This window comes from Accipiter gentilis, chromosome W (assembly GCF_929443795.1).
Source record: "Accipiter gentilis chromosome W, bAccGen1.1, whole genome shotgun sequence".
Lineage (NCBI taxonomy): Eukaryota > Metazoa > Chordata > Aves > Accipitriformes > Accipitridae > Astur > Astur gentilis.
In genome coordinates this window covers 29,572,242-29,592,354 of record NC_064918.1, presented here as the reverse complement: position 1 = coordinate 29,592,354, position 20,113 = coordinate 29,572,242, and the positions used below count along the sequence as shown (strand labels likewise).

The 20,113-nt window shown below is 42.9% G+C and overlaps 3 protein-coding genes across 13 annotated transcripts in view; 1 reads left to right on the top strand and 2 right to left on the bottom strand.

Moving 5' to 3' along the window:
- LOC126035464 (uncharacterized) overlaps positions 1-11,534 on the bottom strand; it is a 440,127-nt gene extending 428,593 nt beyond the window's left edge. For 7 of the 9 annotated variants that reach the window (XM_049794079.1, XM_049794082.1, XM_049794087.1 and 4 more), the window contains exon 1: positions 7,887-11,534. In XM_049794079.1, the coding sequence (XP_049650036.1) occupies positions 9,311-10,609 (1,299 nt within the window). In that variant the 5' untranslated portion in view covers positions 10,610-11,534 and the 3' untranslated portion in view covers positions 7,887-9,310. Of the gene's footprint in view, positions 1-7,662 lie in introns of all 9 variants that reach the window. The other 2 variants (XM_049794083.1, XM_049794080.1) reach the window with 1 other exon arrangement.
- The window catches only part of LOC126035493 (uncharacterized), a 145,252-nt gene that overhangs the window by 26,256 nt on the left and 98,883 nt on the right, over positions 1-20,113 (top strand). The gene's annotated exons all lie outside the window — the stretch shown is intronic.
- LOC126035453 (sorting nexin-2-like) overlaps positions 1-20,113 on the bottom strand; it is a 110,642-nt gene that overhangs the window by 40,998 nt on the left and 49,531 nt on the right. For all 3 annotated transcript variants that reach the window (XM_049794053.1, XM_049794054.1, XM_049794055.1), the window contains exons 8-10: positions 19,901-19,976; positions 17,324-17,437; positions 16,998-17,091 (exon numbers count right to left, since the gene is read on the bottom strand). In XM_049794053.1, coding sequence (XP_049650010.1) covers positions 16,998-17,091; positions 17,324-17,437; positions 19,901-19,976 — 284 coding nt within the window. The remainder of the gene's footprint in view (positions 1-16,997; positions 17,092-17,323; positions 17,438-19,900; positions 19,977-20,113) is intronic.

Sequence of the window (20,113 nt, the reverse complement as noted above, 5' to 3'; positions counted from 1 at the left end):
AGGAGCCGTATTTATATCCCTCATTACCTCCACCACCGCCTGCACTAACACCATTAATGCACACATCCCGCCGGCAGGCAGACAGGCAGGCAGTGGGTGGGCAGCACGGGCTCCATGGGGTCGCCGACCCTTACCACCACATACAGGTCTCCGCCGCCTCACCGCTGCCTCCCGCCACTTTCGCACCCCCTTCGTCGCCGCCGCCACCTGTCGCAGCCACCGCACCTTCACCACCACTGCCTCCCGCAGCCTCTGCATCCGCCATGGCCGCCACTGTCCCCCACGGCCGCCACTGTCCCCCACCCACCCACCCCAATTGCCTGGTACTCCCTCTCCAGAGTTTGCAGAACTTAAACCAGAACCTGGCTTTGCTGCACTGCCTGTATCTCCTTCTCCTGCTAATCCCTCTAACTCTATGCCCCTGTCGAATCCTGTGGCTCCTGCTTTACAGCAGTTCAGAGAAAACATTATAGTGCCTTCAGCTCTGCCTTTACCAGACTTTGATACTAAATGTGACAATTCACTTAATGATTTGGAAAAAATACACATAGCTTGATGCAACACTGTTGAGAAAAAGCTCTACAGCAAGGAGATAGCATGTTCACTTTTCCTGTTATATACAAACCCCGTACTCTACCACAGCATGATGGTTTACCTTATGAAATGATAAAAGAATTATGGAAATCAATTCATGAAAATGGGTTACACAATTCATTTACAATGAGACTAGTGGAAGCAATTGGAGGCACTTATACTATGACTCCTTGGGACTGGAAATTGCATATGAAAACAGTGTTGACTTCTGCTCAGTATTCTGTATGGCAATTAGAATACAATGATTTGTCAGTGGAACAAATTATGGACAACTTGTCATCAGGGATACTTATAAATCAAAACATGTTACAAGGAACAGGCCCTTACATTACACCTCAGGCACAAGAAGCTTTGCCAAAGCAAGTTTTCGATCAAGCCACTCATAGTGCAATCATGGCTATATGATGTGTATCTGAAACTGGGCAAAGTACCACTTCATTTGCCTCTATACGACAGGGCTCTCAGGCACCGTATGTATCTTTTATTGATCGCCTTCAAGCCCCGATAACACGGCAGGTAGAAAAACAGGAAGCTGCAAAAGCATTATTATTTCAATTGGCTTATGAGAATGCAAATACGGACTGTCAGGCTGCACTGACATCAGTTAAAGGAAGAGCTACTGACATTGGGCAGTATATTAAGATATGTCAAAATATAGGGACAGAAACTCATAGAGCTAACATGTTAGCTGCTGCACTGTCACAGCAACTAAATGTTAATCAAATTACTGTGAAATGCTTTGAGTGTGGAAAATTGGGACATATGGCTAAGCAATGTCCTAAGCGACAAAAATCCAAATGTGATAAACCTGTAAATCACTTCTGCCTTCATTGTAGTTGTCCTGGTTTCAGCTGGGATAGAGTTAACTGTCTTCCTAGTAGCTGGTACAGTGCTATGTTTTGAGTTCAGTATGCGAAGAATGTTGATAACACTGATGTTTTCAGTTGTTGCTAAAGTATTGTTTAGACTAAAGTCAAGGATTTTTCAGCATCTCATGCCCAGCCAGAGAGAAAGCTGGAGGAGCACAAGAAGTTGGCACAGGACACAGCCAGGGCACCTGACCCAAACTGGCCAACGGGGTATTCCATACCATGTGACATACCATTTAGTATACGAACTGGGAAGTGGGGGCAGGGAATTGCTGCTCGGGGACTAGCTGGGTGTCGGTCAGCAGGTGGTGAGCAATTGCCCTGCGCATCATTTTTACATTCCAATCCTTTCATTATTGCTGTTGTCATTTTATTAGTGTTATCATTATCATTATTAGTTTCTTCTTTTCTGTTCTATTAAACCGTTCTTATCTCAACCCACGGGTTTTGCTTCTTTTCCCGATTTTCTCCCCCATCCCACTGGGTAGGGGGAAGTGAGTGAGCGGCTATGTGGTGCTTAGTTGCTGGCTGGGGTTAAACCATGACAGTAGTAAAGGATATCATTGGGTGAATCAACACAAATCAATGTTTGACAAAGAAGGTAATCTCTTCCAGGGAAACTACAGGAGGGGCGCAAGACCCGGTGCCCTGTAAACCAACAGGGTCTGGAATTCAGTGGAGGCACGCAAGAAGCATCTATGACCTCCAGCCCACAACTACAGGGAGTGCCGGGCTGGATTTGTCAACAGCAGCTGACCTCTCAATAAAAGAACCGAGGATTTATATTGTAGGGACTGCAATATTCGGACCTTTGCCTGATGGCATGTTAGAATTAATAACTGGACAATCTAGTGCTACAACACAGGGAATAATTGTATACCCTGGAGTTACTGATTCAGATTATCAAGAGGAAATTAAAACCATGCTAGCTTCAATGCAAATTCCATGTACAATTCCAGCAAACACAAAAATAGCTCAATTAATATTGCTTCCTTGTTGGGTACCTCAAAACATGCAAAATAATCAAGGTGAAGGTAGCTTTGGTAGCACTGGGAGACCTTTTGTATTGTGGTCACAGGAAATAACACAGCAACAGCCAATTTTAAAATTGCAAATTGAGGGTAGATGGTTTTTGGGATTGCTAGATACTGGAGCAGACATTTCTATAATATCAAAAAAGGACTGGCCAACTTCGTGGCCATTGCAAATAGCTCTTTCTACAACTGTTGGTATAGGAGGCACTCGACAGCCCATGTGAAGTGCCAAACTTTTGTCAGTAAAGGGGCCTGAGAAGCATGAAGCATGGATTCAGCCTTATGTACTTGACTCATCTGTAAATTTGTGGGGCAGAGATTTATTGAAACAATGGCACATTACCCTAACCACAGTTAATTCAAATTTATCCTAAGGGTCACTGATGTAAAACCCCTGCTCAAACTTACGTGGCTAACCTCTGCGCCTGTTTGGGTCGATCAGTGGCCGTTAAAAGGGGACAAATTGATACAAGCACATAAATTAATTCAAGAGCAGTTGCAGCAAGGACACATTGTCACTTCAACTAGTCCATGGAATACACCGATTTTTGTTATTCCTAAAAAGTCAGGAAAATGGAGATTATTACAGGATTTACGAGCGATAAATGCAGTGTTACAACCTATGGGGATTACCTAGCTGGGAACGCCAAATCCTGCAATGATCCTTAAAGAGTGGGAATTACAAGTCATTGATTTAAAAGACTGCTTCTTCACGATTCCTTTACATCCTGATGATTGTGCACATTTTGCCTTTTCAGTGCCTAGTGTAAATAACGCTGAGCCTATGCAGCGTTATCAGTGGACAGCGCTACCTCAGGGCATGATGAATAGTCCTACTATATGTCAGATAGTAGTTACTGCGGCTATTCAACCGAGCCGAGATGCATTTCCAAATGCTATATCATTATATGGATGATATTTTAATTGCAACAGAAACAACACAGTATTTGGAAAGTGTTGTGCAACATCTTGTAAATTCTTTGCACACCTTTGGACTTCAAATTGCTACAGAAAAAATTCAAAAGATGCTGCCCTGGAAATATTTAGGTTGGATTCTTACAGAAAGAACAGTACAGCCTCAATCATTAATGTTGCAGACAGATATACGAACTCTGAACAATGCTCAGAAATTATTAGGAACAATAAACTGGGTACGACCCATGTTAGGTATAACCACAGAGGAATTAAGTAATGTCTTTAACATTCTGAGAGGTGATCCTGATTTAACATCACCATGGATCTTAACTCCAGCTGCCAAGGAAGAGTTAAATTTAGTTTCACAAAAGATATCTACATTACAAGCCTATAGAAGGGACTTAACTTTACCTGTTGATGTGTATGTCATACAAGGTCCAAAACAACCTTTTGCTATTATAGGGCAACATGATAAATTTGCTCAGAAAATTTTATATTTGGAATGGGCGTTTCTCTCTCACACTTTAAAGAAAACTACTACACAGCCTTTAGAAATGATTGTGACTGTGGTACAAAAAGCACGGTCACTCACTCAGTGTCTCATTGGTTTTGATCCCGATACCTTGTATCTTCCTTTTTCAAAACAAGATTTTGATTACCTTTTTGTTCAATCACAATCACTGCAAATCACACTGGCCGACTTCACAAACAAAATTTCTTTCTCACTGCCTAAATGTAAGTTACTGCAAAACCTTCACACACTAAACATCAAACCACAGACGATAGTATCAGATACTCCTGTTGCTAATGCTCGTACAGTTTTTGTGGATGGCTCTGGAAAAACTGGACGAGGTGTAGTTGCCTGGCTAGATAATGGAGTATGGCAGACATCTATTGTTCTGTTACAAGGTTCCACACAGCGTGTGGAATTACAGGCTGTTTTACACGCTTTAGCTTTATTTCCATCGGAACCACTCAATATTGTTTCCGATTCAGAATATGTTGTACGTGTTGTACAGCGATTACCAGGATCTTACTTAAAGGAGATAAATGATGAAGACTTGCCCAACAAATTTTTGGAATTGCAAACTTTTAAATAAGAGAGCTTATCCTTTGTTTATTTGTCACATTAGATCACACACTGTGCTGCCAGGACCTTTGACTAAAGGCAATGCCGTGGCTGACTCTTTTACTGTTGGCACAGTGCAATTCCACTCTGCTGTGGCCTCTCATTCCTTTTTTCACAAAAATGCTGCAGCATTGCAAAGGATGTTTAATTTGACAAATATAATTTGTTCTTGTCCAGATTGTCAAAGAGTTGCTTCTGATGCAGTGAGCATTGGAGTTAACCCACGTGGTTTACATTCTAATGCCATTTGGCAAAGTGATGTTACACATGTATCTGCCTTTGGCTCCCTGAAATTTGTGCATGTTTCTATTGATACCTTTTCCTCTTATATTTGTGCTACTGCTCATTCTGGAGAAAGGACACGTGATGTTCAACGACATTGGTCAGGATGCTTTGCAATTATGGGGGTTCCTCAAACCATTAAAGCTGACAATGGTCCAGGGTATGTAGCTAAATCTACTCAATTATTTTTGCAACAGTGGCAGGTATCCCATGTGACAGGAATTCCACATTCACCTACTGGACAAGCAATAATTGAGCATGCGCATCATGCTTTAAAGTCCATGTTACATAAACAAAAAAGGGGGAATATGCCACCACAAAAACAGCTAGATAATGCTATGTTTACTTTGAATTTTTTAAATCGTTCACAAGACTTAATGGCCATCACAGCGATAGATCGGCATTTTAAAACTCCTGATTCTATTTCACACAGAACTAAAGTACTATATAAAGATCCTTTTAGTGGACCTGGTTGGAATGGACCTGTGGAACTAATCACTTGGGGGCAAGGGTATGCTTGTGTTCTTCTTCCCACAGGAACCAAGTGGATTCCAGCTAAACACATGAAGCCATATCATGACCTGGCGAAACATCTCAGACAACCCAATCCCACAGATCAAGACTCTGAATTTGAAGAAGAGATAAATGAGGAGGAAGCAGCACATTGAGAATGAAAAAGCTATCACATAGGGACATTTGAAGAGACTGCATGTCGTGGTTTAACCCCAGCCAGCAACTAAGCACCACGCAGCTGCTCACTCACTCACCGCCACCCGTGGGTTGAGATAAGAACAGTTTAATAGAACAGAAAAGAAGAAACTAATAATGATAATGATAACACTAATAAAATGACAACAGTAGTAATAAAAGGATTGGAATGTACAAATGATGCGCAGGGCAATTGCTCACCACCCGCCGACCGACACCCAGCTAGTCCCCGAGCGGCGATTCCCTGCCCCCCCACTTCCCAGTTCCTATACTAGATGGGACGTCCCATGGTATGGAATACCCCGTTGGCCAGTTTGGGTCAGGTGCCTTGGTTGTGTACTGTGCCAACTTCTTGTGCCCTGGCTGGGCATGAGAAGCTGAAAAATCCTTGACTATAGTCTAAACACTACTGAGCAACAACTGAAAACATCAGTGTTATCAACATTCTTTGCATACTGAACTCAAAACACAGCACCATACCAGCTACTAGGAAGACAGTTAACTCTATCCCAGCTGAAACCAGGACAGTATCCACCCCTTATTCTATACCATTGACGTCATGCTCAGTTCCCATACCTTTAGTTACATCTTGATTAATCATCACCACCTTTCCAGTCCTTTGAGACATATGAACAATGATATATATGTATATATCTATGCACACACAGAGATATCATTCCTTTAGTTCATGAGTTATGTTCATAAAACATTTGTTGAGTTCAATTGGTTTCCGACTCCGGGCTCCATCTGTCATACCAGTCTGTCTGGGCAGGAGGAATGGTGCAAAGTCCTCTCTGTTGGTAGAGCAGAATTGGGCTTCAGTGGGGTGTGATGAGCAGGTGACATTGGAGGCAGCAGGAGGATGGTGTGCACCGTTGGATTGTTGCATGCTGGAGTCAGTTCTGGTTCCATCACTACTGCGCTTTGCTCAGTTTTATCACAGTTCTTTCTTGCTTGATCTACGTGATTCTTACTATAGTACTATGGATATAGCATATAACAATTATAGTAATGATAACATACAGTAGCAGGGTTATATAGCAACTAATATCATACAGTTTAATTCATTGGCTATTCTCACCCAAAATCAAATCCCCTTGCGGCACACATCGGACTTCCCCATCTTTTCGCATCGCCCACCAAGTGCACCCAAGCCCTTGAGCAAAAGCAATCCCACGAATGGGTTTGTCTGTGCCTGAGGAAGGAGTAACCCAGACTGTCTTGCCTAACATAATTTCCATGTGCACTACAGGGACTTTAACCCCTTCTACAGTATGTAAAAATTCTGACTGGGCAGGGCCACCCCGATTGGCAGATCCTCTGGTGTTGACTAACCAGGTGGCTTTTGCTAAATGTGTATCCCAATGTTTGAAAGTTCCACCCCCCATTGCTTTCAATGTAGCTTTTAACAGTCCATTGTATCGCTCAATTTTCGCAGAGGCTGGTGCATGATAGGGAATATGATACACCCACTCAATGCCATGCTCTTTGGCCCAGGTGACTATGAGGTTGTTTCGAAAACGAGTCCCGTTGTCTGACTCAATTCTTTCTGGGGTGCCATGTCGCCACAAGACCTGCTTCTCAAGGCCCAGGATAGCGTTCCAGGCTGTGGCATGGGGTACGAAATATGTTTCCAGCCATCCAGTGGTTGCTTCCACCATTGTCAGCACATAGCGCTTGCCTTGGCGAGTTTGTGGGACTGTGATATAGTCAATCTGCCAGGCTTCCCCATATTTCTATTTCAGCCATCGCCCTCCATACCACAGGGGCTTTATCCGCTTGGCTTGCTTAATTGCAGCACATGTTTCACATTCATGAATAACCTGCGCGGTAGTGTCCATGGTCAGGTCCACCCCTCGATCTCGAGCCCATCTATATGTTGCATCTCTTCCCTGATGGCCTGAAGTATCATGGGCCCACCGAGCCATAAATAGCTCACCCTTATGTTGCCAGTCCAGGTCCACCTGAGCCACTTCAATCTTGGCAGCCGGATCCAACTGTTGGTTGTTTTGATGTTCTTCAGTGGCCCGACCCTTGGGTACGTGAGCATCTACATGATGTACTTTTACAACCAGATTCTCTAGCCGGGACGCAATCTCTTGCCACAGTGCGGCAGCCCAAATGGGTTTACCTCTGTGCTGCCAGTTGCTCTGCTTCCATTGCTGTAGCCACCCCCACAGGGCATTTGCCAAGATCCATGAGTCAGTATAGAGATAGAGCACTGGCCACTTTTCTCTTTCAGCAATGTCTAATGCTAGCTGGATGGCTTTCACCTCTGCAAACTGACTCGATTCACCTTCTTCTTCAGCAGTTTCTGCGACTTGTCGTGTAGGACTCCATACAGCAGCCTTCCACCTTCGATGCTTTCCCACAATGTGACAGGACCCATCAGTGAACAGGGCATATTGCCTCTCATTTTCTGACAGTTTATTATACAGCGGAGCCTCTTCAGCACGTGCCACCTCCTCCTCTCGTGACATCCCAAAATCTTTGCCTTCTGGCGAGTCTGTGATCACTTCTAAAATCCCTGGGCGAATGGGGTTTCCTATGCGAGCCTGTTGTGTGATAAGTGCGATCCACTTACTCCACGTGGCATCACTCGCGTGATGCGTAGAGGAGACCCTCCCTTTGAACATCCAGCCCAGCACTGGCGGTAGGGGTGCTAAGAGGAGCTGTGTCTCAGTACCAACCACTTCTGAGGCAGCTCGAACTCCTTCATATGCTGTCAATATCTCTTTCAGTTGGAGTATAGCAAGCCTTGGATCCTCGATATCCCTGACTCCAAAACCCCAGGGATTGGCCTCAGATCTCCCCAGGTGCTTTCTGCCAGAGGCTCCAGGTAGGGCAATTCTCTCCAGCTGCAGTATAGAGCACATTTTTAACATCTTGTCCTGTCCGGACTGGTCCAAGGGCTACTGCATGAACAATCTCCCGTTTAATTTGTTCAAAGGCTTCGTTTTGCTCAGGGACCCATTTAAAATCATTCTTCTTCCGGGTCACTTGATAGAGAGGGCTTACAATCAAACTGTAATTTGGAATATGCATTCTCCAAAACCCCACAACACCTAAAGAAAGCCTGTGTGTCCTTTTTATTAGTTGGGGGAGACATAGCTGCTATTTTGTTAATCATATCCATTGGGATCTGACGACATCCATCTTGCCATTTTATTCCCAAAAACTGGATCTCCTGTGCAGGTCCCTTGACATGACTTTCTTTTATGGCAGAACCGGCTATCAGAAGGATTTGGATTATTTTCTTCCCTTTCTCAAAGACTTCTTCTGCTGTGTTGCCCCATACGATGATGTCATCAATGTATTGCAGGTGTTCTGGAGATTCACCATTTTCCAGTGCAGTCTGGATTAGTCCATGGCAAATGGTGGGGCTGTGTTTCCACCCCTGGGGCAGTCAATTCCAAGTGTACTGGACACCCCTCCAAGTAAAGGCAAATTGTGGACGAAACTCTGCTGCCAGAGGGATTGAGAAAAACGCATTAGCAACGTCAATTGTGGCATACCACTTGGCTGCCTTTGACCAAAGTTCGTATTGAAGTTAGGCTTACTTCAGCTTCCAATACGGTTATCTCTTGGGATCCCCCTGTCACACCAGAGATACAGATGGTTTCTGCTCTTTTATAACTTGATGGCATTAGAGTGCAAAGTGCGCAGGTTTCTACTAGAGGCTTATACTCTTGTGGGTCTGACATGCCAGGCCATCAAATCCACACAGTCCAATAGACCTGGTTATCCCTTTCCTCCACCTGGCTGGAGGCAGGACCCCTCTAATTCTGGTTAGAGTATTCAGTATTCACTTCTCGTAAAACTGGCTCAGAAGTCCCTTCAAGAGGATCAGAAATAAGATCAGCCCTCCTACTCTGTTTGGAAACTGGAGCGGCATTTTTCCTCGTAGAATCCCCTTTTGTGGTGTTTTTTCCTCGCAGCTCACATACCTGTGCATTTAGGACCGAGGTAGGTTTTCCATCCCATTTCCTCATGTCCTCTCCCTGATCACATAGGTAAAACCACAGGGCACCTCGCGGTGTGTACCTTCTATATTCTCTCTCTTGGGCAGAAGAACGCTCACTCCTAATAGCTGAGACATTGGTCCTTACAAGTGTGGAGTGGGACAAATCCTCTTTGATTAGTTGGAAATCCTCAGACAGCTTCTCCACAGCCAAAATGCAGCCTTGTAGGGAGGAGGAGAGTTTTTCTTCATATTGACGGAGTTGGTGAGCCACTTCATCCACTGTCGGTGCCTCTTCATCTTTCCAGGTCATTATTGCCAATGTGTTGGCATAGGACAATGGTGCACTCCGTACAAACTTCCGCCACATGGGTCGTGTGCATTGGACTTCGTCTGGATCTTTGGGTAATTGTGGGTTTTCCGGGTCATAATGAGTCTTCTCTAGCACAGCTAATTCCCTCAGATATTGGATACCTCTTTCCATGGTGGTCCACTTGCTTGATTGACATATAACATCTTCCTTAGAGGGGTACCTTTCCTTCACACTTGACAGGAGTCGCCTCCAGAGGCTGATGGCTTGTGTCCCTTTTCCAATTGCCTTGTCAATGCCACCTTCCCTGGCAAGCGATCCCAGCTGCTTGGCTTCCCTACCTTCTAATTCCAAGCTATTAGCCCCATTGTCCCAGCATCGGAGGAGCCAGGTAATAATATGCTCACCTATACGGCAGCCAAAATCTTTTTGCATATCCCGCAGCTCACTCAAGGACAGGGACCAGGTTATTACCTCTGGTTCTGCCTCTTCCTCCTGTTCTTGTGATGACCCTGGTTCACCTTCATCCTTCACTAAGCGAACTGATTTTTTTGTATATTTCTTTTTCTGTACGGGGGCAACTGATACTGGTGCAGGTTTGTCCTCTGGTTCAATTGCAGTATCGCTCGCCAGGTTTTGGATAACTGCAGTGTCTGTCGCCGAGGTTTGGGTAGCAGCAGTGCTTGTCACCAGGGCTGGAGGGACCGCAGTGCCTGTTGCTGAGGTTTGGATGCCTGCAATTCTCATTGCTGGGGCTGGAGGGGCCGTAGTGCCTGTTGCCGAGGTTTGACTGGCAGCGGTGCTCATCGCTTTGTTGTTAGATCCAGAGATTTTCTCTTCCCCTTGAGGGTACTTAGTGGTGTCGAACAGGCCTGAATAGGCGTGGGCCAGGCCCCAGCACGTTGCAGTGATTTGTATCTCTCTGGAGTTGCTGGCGTGACAGCATACCTTTTCCAAATATTTTACTAGTTCTTCTTAATTCTGCACTTGTTCAGGGGTGAATTTCCAAAACATTGGAGGTGCCCGCTTTTCTAGGTACTTGCCCATACTACCCCACACACCCTGCCACTCATAATTATTCAGCCTTGGGGCAGATCTCTGGGTGATCTTCTTAAATAGTTGTTTAACCTTAAACGAGAGCTGAACCACATTCAGAAGTATGCTAATTCCTAGCAGTAGGGCTAGGACTGTGCTAGTCCCAACACCCCAGGAGTATTCAAATTTTCCAAAATTCTAAAAAACCATTGTAACTGGACTGAAGGAGAAAGGAGAGGGGAAGAAAGGTACCCCACCCATAGAATGGGTTCCATGGAGGAAAGGTAAATTGTATAATTATTAATAGTTTCCCACAGATGGCTCCCGCAGTATAAAGGTGACAGTGCTGAGTACAAATACCGGATTAATCCCACAGTCGATGACTTTATCATACCATAAACCAGTGTTATACCATACATCAAAGCAAAAACCTTAATCCACCTCCCACGGATGATAAGCAGTAGAAGAGGAACTACATACAGCAAGCGAGGTGATACATAACAGAACTTTAAAAACCAGAGCAACAACTCTAAGAACACATACATCAACATAGTGACCAGCGACTATTAGACCAATATAATGAATGCTTATAACAAATTTGTTTTAACAAGCTCTGGTCAGGTTTGTTGTTATCTCAACCCTTTGGGCCCCACGTTGGGCGCCAGAATGGACTGTCGTGGTTTAACCCCAGCCAGCAACTAAGCACCATGTAGCTGCTCACTCACTCCCCCCCATCCAGTGGGATGGGGGAGAAAATCGGGAAAAAGAAGTAAAACTCCTGGGTTGAGATAAGAATGGTTTGATAGAACAGAAAAGAAGAAACTAATAATGATAATGATAACACTAATAAAATGACAACAGTAGTAATAAAAGGATTGGAATGTACAAATGATGGGCAGGGCAATTGTTCACCACCCGGCGACCGACACCCAGCTAGTCCCCGATGGACGATTCCCTGCCCCCACTTCCCAGTTCCTATACTGAATGGGATGTCACATGGTATGGAATACACCATTGGCCAGTTTGGGTCAGGTGCCCTGGCTGTGTCCTGTGCCAACTTCTTGTGCCCCTCCAGCTTTCTCTCTGGCTGGGCATGAGAAGCTGAAAAATCCTTGACTATAGTCTAAACAATACTTAGCAACAACTGAAAACATCAGTGTTATCAACATTCTTTGCATACTGAACTCAAAACATAGCACTATACCATCTACTAGGAAGACAGTTAATTCTATCCCAGCTGAAACCAGGACAATGCAACAACAAGCTAGCATGATCATGCAATGTGTATCCTACTCCAAAGAATACCTTTTTTAGCATACCTGGCAATAGTGGGCACCAACAGTGTTGTAAGAATGCTGATCTTTTTTCTTTGCGGGGTCACTGTGGCTCGGGTGCAGCATTTTTAGTCGGCCCACTGAAGGTGTTGAGCCTAAGCCATGGTGACTATATAAAAAAACATTTCTTGTATAAGTTTGAACCTGACACAGAATCACAAGGATTTGGTGATGATATGTACTTCACAGCTTTATGTTTTTGTAGCAGCTCAATTTGTAGATATTGCTTTACGTAACCATGCTTTTGAAACTGATCTGAATTAACCGTGGTATTGTAGCTGTTTTACTCATAAGAATATATCTGAACTAAGTCTTACAGTAATCATGCCAATATGATGTCATGCTGAATTGTGGATCCCTGTAAATATGACCAAATCGTGGGAAAGGGAATAAGGATTAAATCAATTCTCAAGGCTTTTAAAGCAGACAATTAGTCACCCAAAACAATTTATAGGATGGCTCATTGCCTTTGTAATATCAGCTATCATTACTGCAGCTACTGCCATCGTTGCTACCACGGCGCTTGTTAAATCCATTCAGACTGCTCACACAGTAGCTAATGTATTAAAAAATGTTACATCTCAAATGAATACCCAGGTACGAATTGATCAACAATACTAGAATGATTGGATGCTTTAGAAGCAGTGCTAATTTGGCTTGCGCTGTATTGGGTTTGTGTGGCAGGGTTTTGGTAGCGGGGGGTTACAGGGGTGGCTTCTGTGGGGGCTGCTGGAGGTTTTCCCCTGTGTCTGACAGAGCCAATGCCGGCTGGCTCTAAGACAGACCTGCCGCCGGCTGAAGCCGAGACGATCAGCGATAGTGGTAGCACCTCTGTGCACTAAAAAAAAAGGAGAGAGAGAGGAAGAGAGAGTAAAAATAATAAAAACAAACAGCTGGAGAGGGGGAAGAGAAATGCAGTTGCGGAACACACAGAAATGGCAGCTGAAGAGTGAGAACATATAAGAGAAATAACCCTTCAGACACCAAGGTCAGTGAAGAAGGAGGGGGAGGAAATGTTCCAGGCGCCCGAGCAGAGATTCCCCTGCAGCCCATGGTGAAGACCATGGTGAGATGGGTTGTTCCCCTGCGGTCCATAGAGGTCCACGGTGGAGCAGATATCCACCTGCAGTCCGTGGAGGACCCCACACCAGAGCAGGTGGGTGCCTGAAGGAGGCTGTGACCCCATGGGAAGCCTGCACTAGAGCAGGATCCTGGCAGGACCTGCAGAACCGTGGAGAGAGAAGCTTACGGAGTGGGTTTTCTGGCATGACTTGTGACCCCATGGGGAACCACGCTGGAGCGGTATGCTCCTGAAGGACTGCATGCCGCAGAAAGGACCCTTGCAAGATCTTCTTGGAGGACTGTCTCCCGTGGGAGAGATCCAATGCTGGAACATGGGAAGAGTGTGATGAGTGCTGCCACTGAGGAGGATGAAGCGACAGAGATAACATGTGATGAACTGACCGCAAACCTCATTTCCCATTCCCCTGTCCAGCTGTGGAGGAGAGAGTGATAGAATAGCTATGGTGGGTGCCTGGTGTCCAGCCAGGATCAACCCATCACATGGAGATAGACAAAGTGCATTATAAAATAGAATGAAATTACATTGCATTTGGGAATTTAAAAAACAAGGGCTCTGTGTAACTCCTTTACAAGGGAATGAAAGTGTATGTGATTGGAATTAGGTGAAGGCACATTTGCAAGGTGCATTTGCTACTAATATTGCAGCAGAGATCTAAGACCTTGCACAGATATTACAAGATCAAATGGGAAATATACAAAATTAGCAGAATAAGGTGTTTTTCAAAGAATTGTCTAATAGAGTTAAATGCTTAAATCCAAAAATACATGGTTTGAAGGTTTAAATCTGTGTATCTGAATTTGTATTGCTGTTGGAGGGTTATTAATCATTTGTGTGTTTTCAGCAATCAGAATCATCTGAGGAGCAGTACAAGGATTACATCGGTTTGAAGCTAGAGTCCTCACTGCGTTCCTCGTGAATCTGATGTTCCTCAACAAAAAAGGGGGAGATGTGGGAGCAGCTCGGAACACCTGGCATTTGTTTTCAAGAGTGACCCTTAGAATTTGTTGTGCTGCATGTTTGCCAAACCTTTGAAGAACTAGTTTCACAAGGTCAGGTTGGAGGATGGCCTTGTGTAGGCCTGGGAAGATGTGGCTGAAGACAGTCACGAGTATGTCTATGGAATCTTTTTATCTTTAACTGTTCTGAGGACTGGCAAACATCCCAGCTGGGCCAGATATGCCCTCCTGTGTTAGTAGTATTGGCTGTATGCCATTAGTACTTTCTAGATCTTTGTTGAAACATATATAAGTTGGATTCTTTTGTGAAATAAGGGGAATCTTGCACAGAGAGCTTGAGTGCTTAATTCAGTCGCCGCATATTGTGGATCACTTGTTTTATATATACCAATCCTTTTATTATTATTGTAATTTTGTTATTATCATCATTATTATTTCTTCCTTTCTGTCCTATTAAACTCTTCTTATCTCAACGCACGATTTTTACTTTTTTCCCCCCCGATTTTCTCCCCCATCCCACTGGGTGGGGGGTGAGTGAGTGGCTGTGTGGTGCTTAGTTGCTGGCTGGGGTTAAACCAGAACATGGTTGGTTAAGTACTAACAACAATTGGACCACCTGTAAGTGGCATAACATGACCGGCTGTATATATGCCAATCCTTTTCACATTATTCGAATGAGCCACACTTTCCTACTCAAATTTGATCATCCTTACAGTGAAAAAGAGACTTATCAATGGTGTGAGGAATATTTCCCTAGATATCTTATGAAATCAAATTGGTGGCCTACCATTCTAGCATCTGGATGGTTCTGGGTCTGTAACACAAACTCATATAGAAGTCTTCTACGACAATGGGAAGTACTTGTCCCATAGCACATCTTGCTCCCTATGCATTTCAAACCAAAAATTTAACTACTACCTTTTTACACCACCATTACCCTGTATGTCATAAGAATTTTGTGATTGATCCCCTAGTAAAAAGACCAACGAGATTCTATCAATTTATGTATGCATTGTTTCCAAGTTTAGGTAGTATTGAGTCAGAAAAAGCTATTGTAAATATTTCTGCTACGCTTGAAATTGTCCAAAATGCTACTGTAGATGTTTTAAAGAATTTGCAATTAGAAATTAGTTCACTTTCACAATTAGTTATTCAAAACCGTTGGGCCATATATTATCTTCTAGTATCACAAAGAGGTGTATGTGTACTGTCAAACACCACTTGTTTTTATGCTAACAAATCTAGACAAATTGAATATCATATAAACATCATTCAAAGACAAGTGCGTACCTTTCACCAAACAACTCAAGCAACCCTTGTCAGAGGATCTATCAAGTGCCTGGTTTTGGCTGTGGTCTTGGTTACCTGACTTCAGAGAATGGGCCTGTCACATTCTGTTAATATTAGTTCTTATTATGGCTGTTGGAATTATATTATTTTGTTATATCTTACTTTAAATCTTTATGCATATCAGTTACTAAAAATCAATGTTTTATACTCTCCTCCCTCCTCAGATGAACAGCCTTCAGACAACAAGCAGCCCATTATTGCCGTAGAGTCCTCCTTATGACCCCATTACTAAGCTGTAGGCTGTGGGCAAGAGGTGATGGTACCACCACCACTGGCATCCTTCCCTGTTTGTGACAGTGTCAGGGGATGGGGTATGACTGGTACCCACTGCTCCTGACCCCTGATAATATAAAATGGCATTAATTATGCTAACCATAAGGCAAATGGCCATTCTCTGTGACCGAGCTGGTCACGTATTAGTCCCCTTTCCCCTCATTATCAGTCCCTGAAGGTCATGTGAACCAAGTAGATGAACCAAACAGATTTCTTCTTCCCTTCCCTCAAGATTCCTGGGTGCCAGACTGACTAATCCTTTCCTTACTGGCCTTGAAGGTCCCAGGCACCCAGCCAACCAGGTGGTGGTGGTGACCCTGTCACAGAACAGCATACAGAGCACTGTATATAAAATCAAGCAGTTACAAGTCCTAAGTGGGAATTTGGACCAGAACTGCTGCTGGAAAGTAAGACCTGTGACCTCCTGGTGTCCAGGGATGCCTCCACCGTTGTCTGCTTCCTCTGAGGATTGAGTTACTCATATTCTTTTATATGTTTTTTTGAGTCTAGATTATGATTGTTATGTTGATACAGCAAACCAAGTATTAAGATTTGACCCAATCTGCAGAGGGTCCAGGTGATTAGAAACCATAAGCTAAGTGGTGCTATAAAATTCTGTACTTCATTACTTATAAAATTGTACTACACTGATTATGCTTATAGAAATCTTGTTCTATTGTGATTATAAATTCTGTGCTATATTAATCATAAAATCCTGTTAAGAAAATAAAGCTTTAATTATAACTACGACTTAGTGCTGTCATCATTCTGCCAAGGATCCCTAAAAGAACCTGTCTGTCCTCTTGGTGTCGGGTGACACCATGAGATCTAGATACATTTATAGATGTCTACTGTAGCATATCACTTGCTAGTTATAGTATGAAATCTCTGCAAGACAAAAAAATAATGCTAAACAATATAGTAACTTTCAAGTTCAACAGAAGGAATTATATATATTCTGGATAAAATTAAAATTAAAAACAGATATAACAGAAATGCTAGAGCAGTTTAAACTAAAAGGTAGAGTTAGAAGACTTTTGCATTAAAATTTACTGTAAAACTAACTATTTGTTAGTTAAGAGCTCTGACATACTAAGTTCCCGTTTCATGAACATTTTCTAAAGCTCTAAGCACTTAAGCTCATGCAGTCACATAAAAGATACCTTTTCTGCGGCAGACTAATGCTTCAACACTGGCATGAAGTTTCCTAAGTTGCTGATCCAGATTCTCAAATTGCTGCTGTTTTTCTTCAAACCACTGACAAAAGAGGAAAGAGTCTAGAATTATAATTTAGATTACCAACAGCATGTCTTGTTTTAAAGAAGCAAATTATCCATTTATTGCTAGGATGGTCAACTGCTACAGCTAAGAATCCAAGCCAATAAGCAAGTTACAATCTCATTTTCTACTTCTACAGCTTTAAAATGCAATTGTTGAGCCTCATTAATTCGACTCATTATTCAAGCAAAAAAAATAAATCAGCTCTTACTGCATCTGATTCATTCATCTTGATTGTCATTTTGTTGACAGCATCAGCAGCCTTGTTTACCATCCTCAATATTCCTGCTCCACTCAGAGCCTGGGTGTTAACTGCTCTCGGCAGCTGGAAATGAATGACAAATAAGGGCAAACAGAGTGGTTAAAAGGCTGGAGGTTTAACTGGGTACAAGGGGGAAAGAAAAGAATAGACTATATTCTTTACTCCTATGTGTTACAATACAGTGGAATCTAATTTCTCAGTTTTACTATTTTTACATTCTCAGAGGAAAACTTAACAATATAGACTATTCACTTTTCTGCTACACCTTTACATTTAAAAGGAACAAACAACCTACTTGTCAGAAGTCATGAACTAGCCAAAGGTCCTAACTACCCACCTATATACTACAGAGAACAAACTGCCACTACAGAAACAGAAAAGCTTAGATTTACAATAAGATACAGAAATTCTGTAAAACACTTCATTATAATGCAAGATTCACACTGTATACAGATGTCCTACTTTCAGCTGGGATAGAGTTAATTGTCTTCCTAGTAGATGGTACAGTGCTATGTTTTGGGTTCAGTATAAGAATGTTGATAAAACACTGATGTTTTCAGTTGTTGCTAAGTAGCGTTTAGTCTGAAGTCAAGGATTTTTCAGCTGCTCATGCCCAGGCAGCAAGAAGGATGGAGGGGCACAAGAAGTTGGCACAGGACACAGCCAGGGCACCCGACCCAAACTGGCCAATGGGGTATTCCATACCATGTGACATCATGCCCAGTATATAAACTGGGAGGGATCGCTGCTTAGGGACTAACTGGGCATCAGTCAGCAGGTGGTGAGCAATTGCATTGCGCATCAATTGTTTTGTATATTCCAATCCTTTTATTATTATTATTATTATTGTCATTTTATTATGTTGTGGTTTAACCCCAGCCAGCAACTAAGCACCATGCAGCCGCTCGCTCACTCACCCCCATCCAGTGGGATGGGGAGAAAATTGGGAAAACAAGCAAAACTCATGGGTTGATATAAGAACGGTTTAATAGAACAGAAAAGAAGAAACTAATAATGATAATGATAACACTAATAAAATGACAACAGCAATAATGAAAGGATTGGAATATACAAATGATGCGCAGGGCAATTGCTTACCACCCGCTGACCGACACCCTGCTAGTCCCCAAGCAGTAATTCCCTGCCCCCACTTCCCAGTTCCTATACCGAATGGGACGTCACATGGTATGGAATACCCCGTTGGCCAGTTTGGGTCAGGTGCCCTGGCTGTGTCCTGTGCCAACTTCTTGTGCCCCTCCAGCTTTCTCCCTGGCTGGGCATGAGAAGCTGAAAAATCCTTGCCTTTAGTCTAAACACTACTTAGCAACAACTGAAAACATGAGTATGTTATCAACATTCTTTGCATACTGAACTCAAAACATAGCACTGTACCAGCTACTAGTAAGACAATTAACTCTATCCCAGCTGAAACCAGGACATATTACTATTATTATCATCATTATTATTTTCTTCCTTCCTGTGCTATTAAACTGTTCTTATCTCAAGCCATGAGTTATACTTTTTTTTCCGTGATTCTCTCCCCCATCCCACTGGGTGGGGGGGAATGAGTGAGCGGCTGCATGGTGTTTAGTTGCTAGCTGGGGTTAAACCATGACAACAGATCATAAAAAGCTGATGTCTTTTTGCTTTTAAATATAGGCCAGGTTTCAAAACCTACCTCATGAGTATTGCGAGAACTGTGAATTTCTGAGGTACTTAGAAATCCTCAGGAGTAAGTTAAAAAACTTTAAACTGATATTATTCTTTGTTAACATTAGTCTAAATATGCTGTACAAAGTGGCCCTGATGTCAGGCCATTTACCTTTCCTATCTGATACTTTGTGTCAGCAGCATTGACACTTTATCTATCAATGATGCTTTTGTCAGTATCGAGGCCTCTGTGACTTATTAGCACAGCTAAGATATTGACATTGGCCAAAAGACAATCCACTATTACAGTAAATCCACTATGCACTTTTATAGACTTATGCTTTTGGAGACATAACAGACAATCTGTTCTGCAATATATTTCATTTTGTGAAAGATGCCAGATTGATAGCACTGGTGACCGAAGTCCTCTATCCACAAAACATCTAGTGTGGACAGCAGCACTGCATGCCTGTTTACACTATCATGCCAATAAACCTCTAGCTTGACTCCTAGAGGCAAGAACTGTTTCCAAGTCAGTTTAATTCATGATCTTAATTAACCCTCAGTAGCACTGATTATGGATTTTCACTCTGTGTATGATGAGCTTCACTGAGAACTGGACCGACCAACTCACTTGGCAGAAGTCACTGAACAGCAGATAGCTTTTGGTCACTACCAACCTAAGATTTATCAGAGGTAGAGGCAACAGACTTTGTACATGATTACCTAAGTAGCCTTTTGTCACTGTCCCATGAAGGGTACAGTCCAATTTGATTTCATATGAATTTAGGAGATTAGGTCTCAATACAAAGAGTACATTACTTTGTACATTACCATATCTGGAAACAAATAAGGAACTTGAAAGAATGTAAATACCTCAGAACTTTCCAAGAACTGCCTTAAATCTGGATCCTGCAACAAGGTAGGGTGTTTTACTGTTCTTTGTAGATACCTATGATTTAAAAAAGTTAAAATATTAGATAACAAAACAGATTTCATGTGCCTGACAGCATTGGAAAGTGTCCTTTAGCTAAAGAATAGGTACAATGCAGGCAGCATGTAACCTTTCTTCATTATCTAATGGGGTTT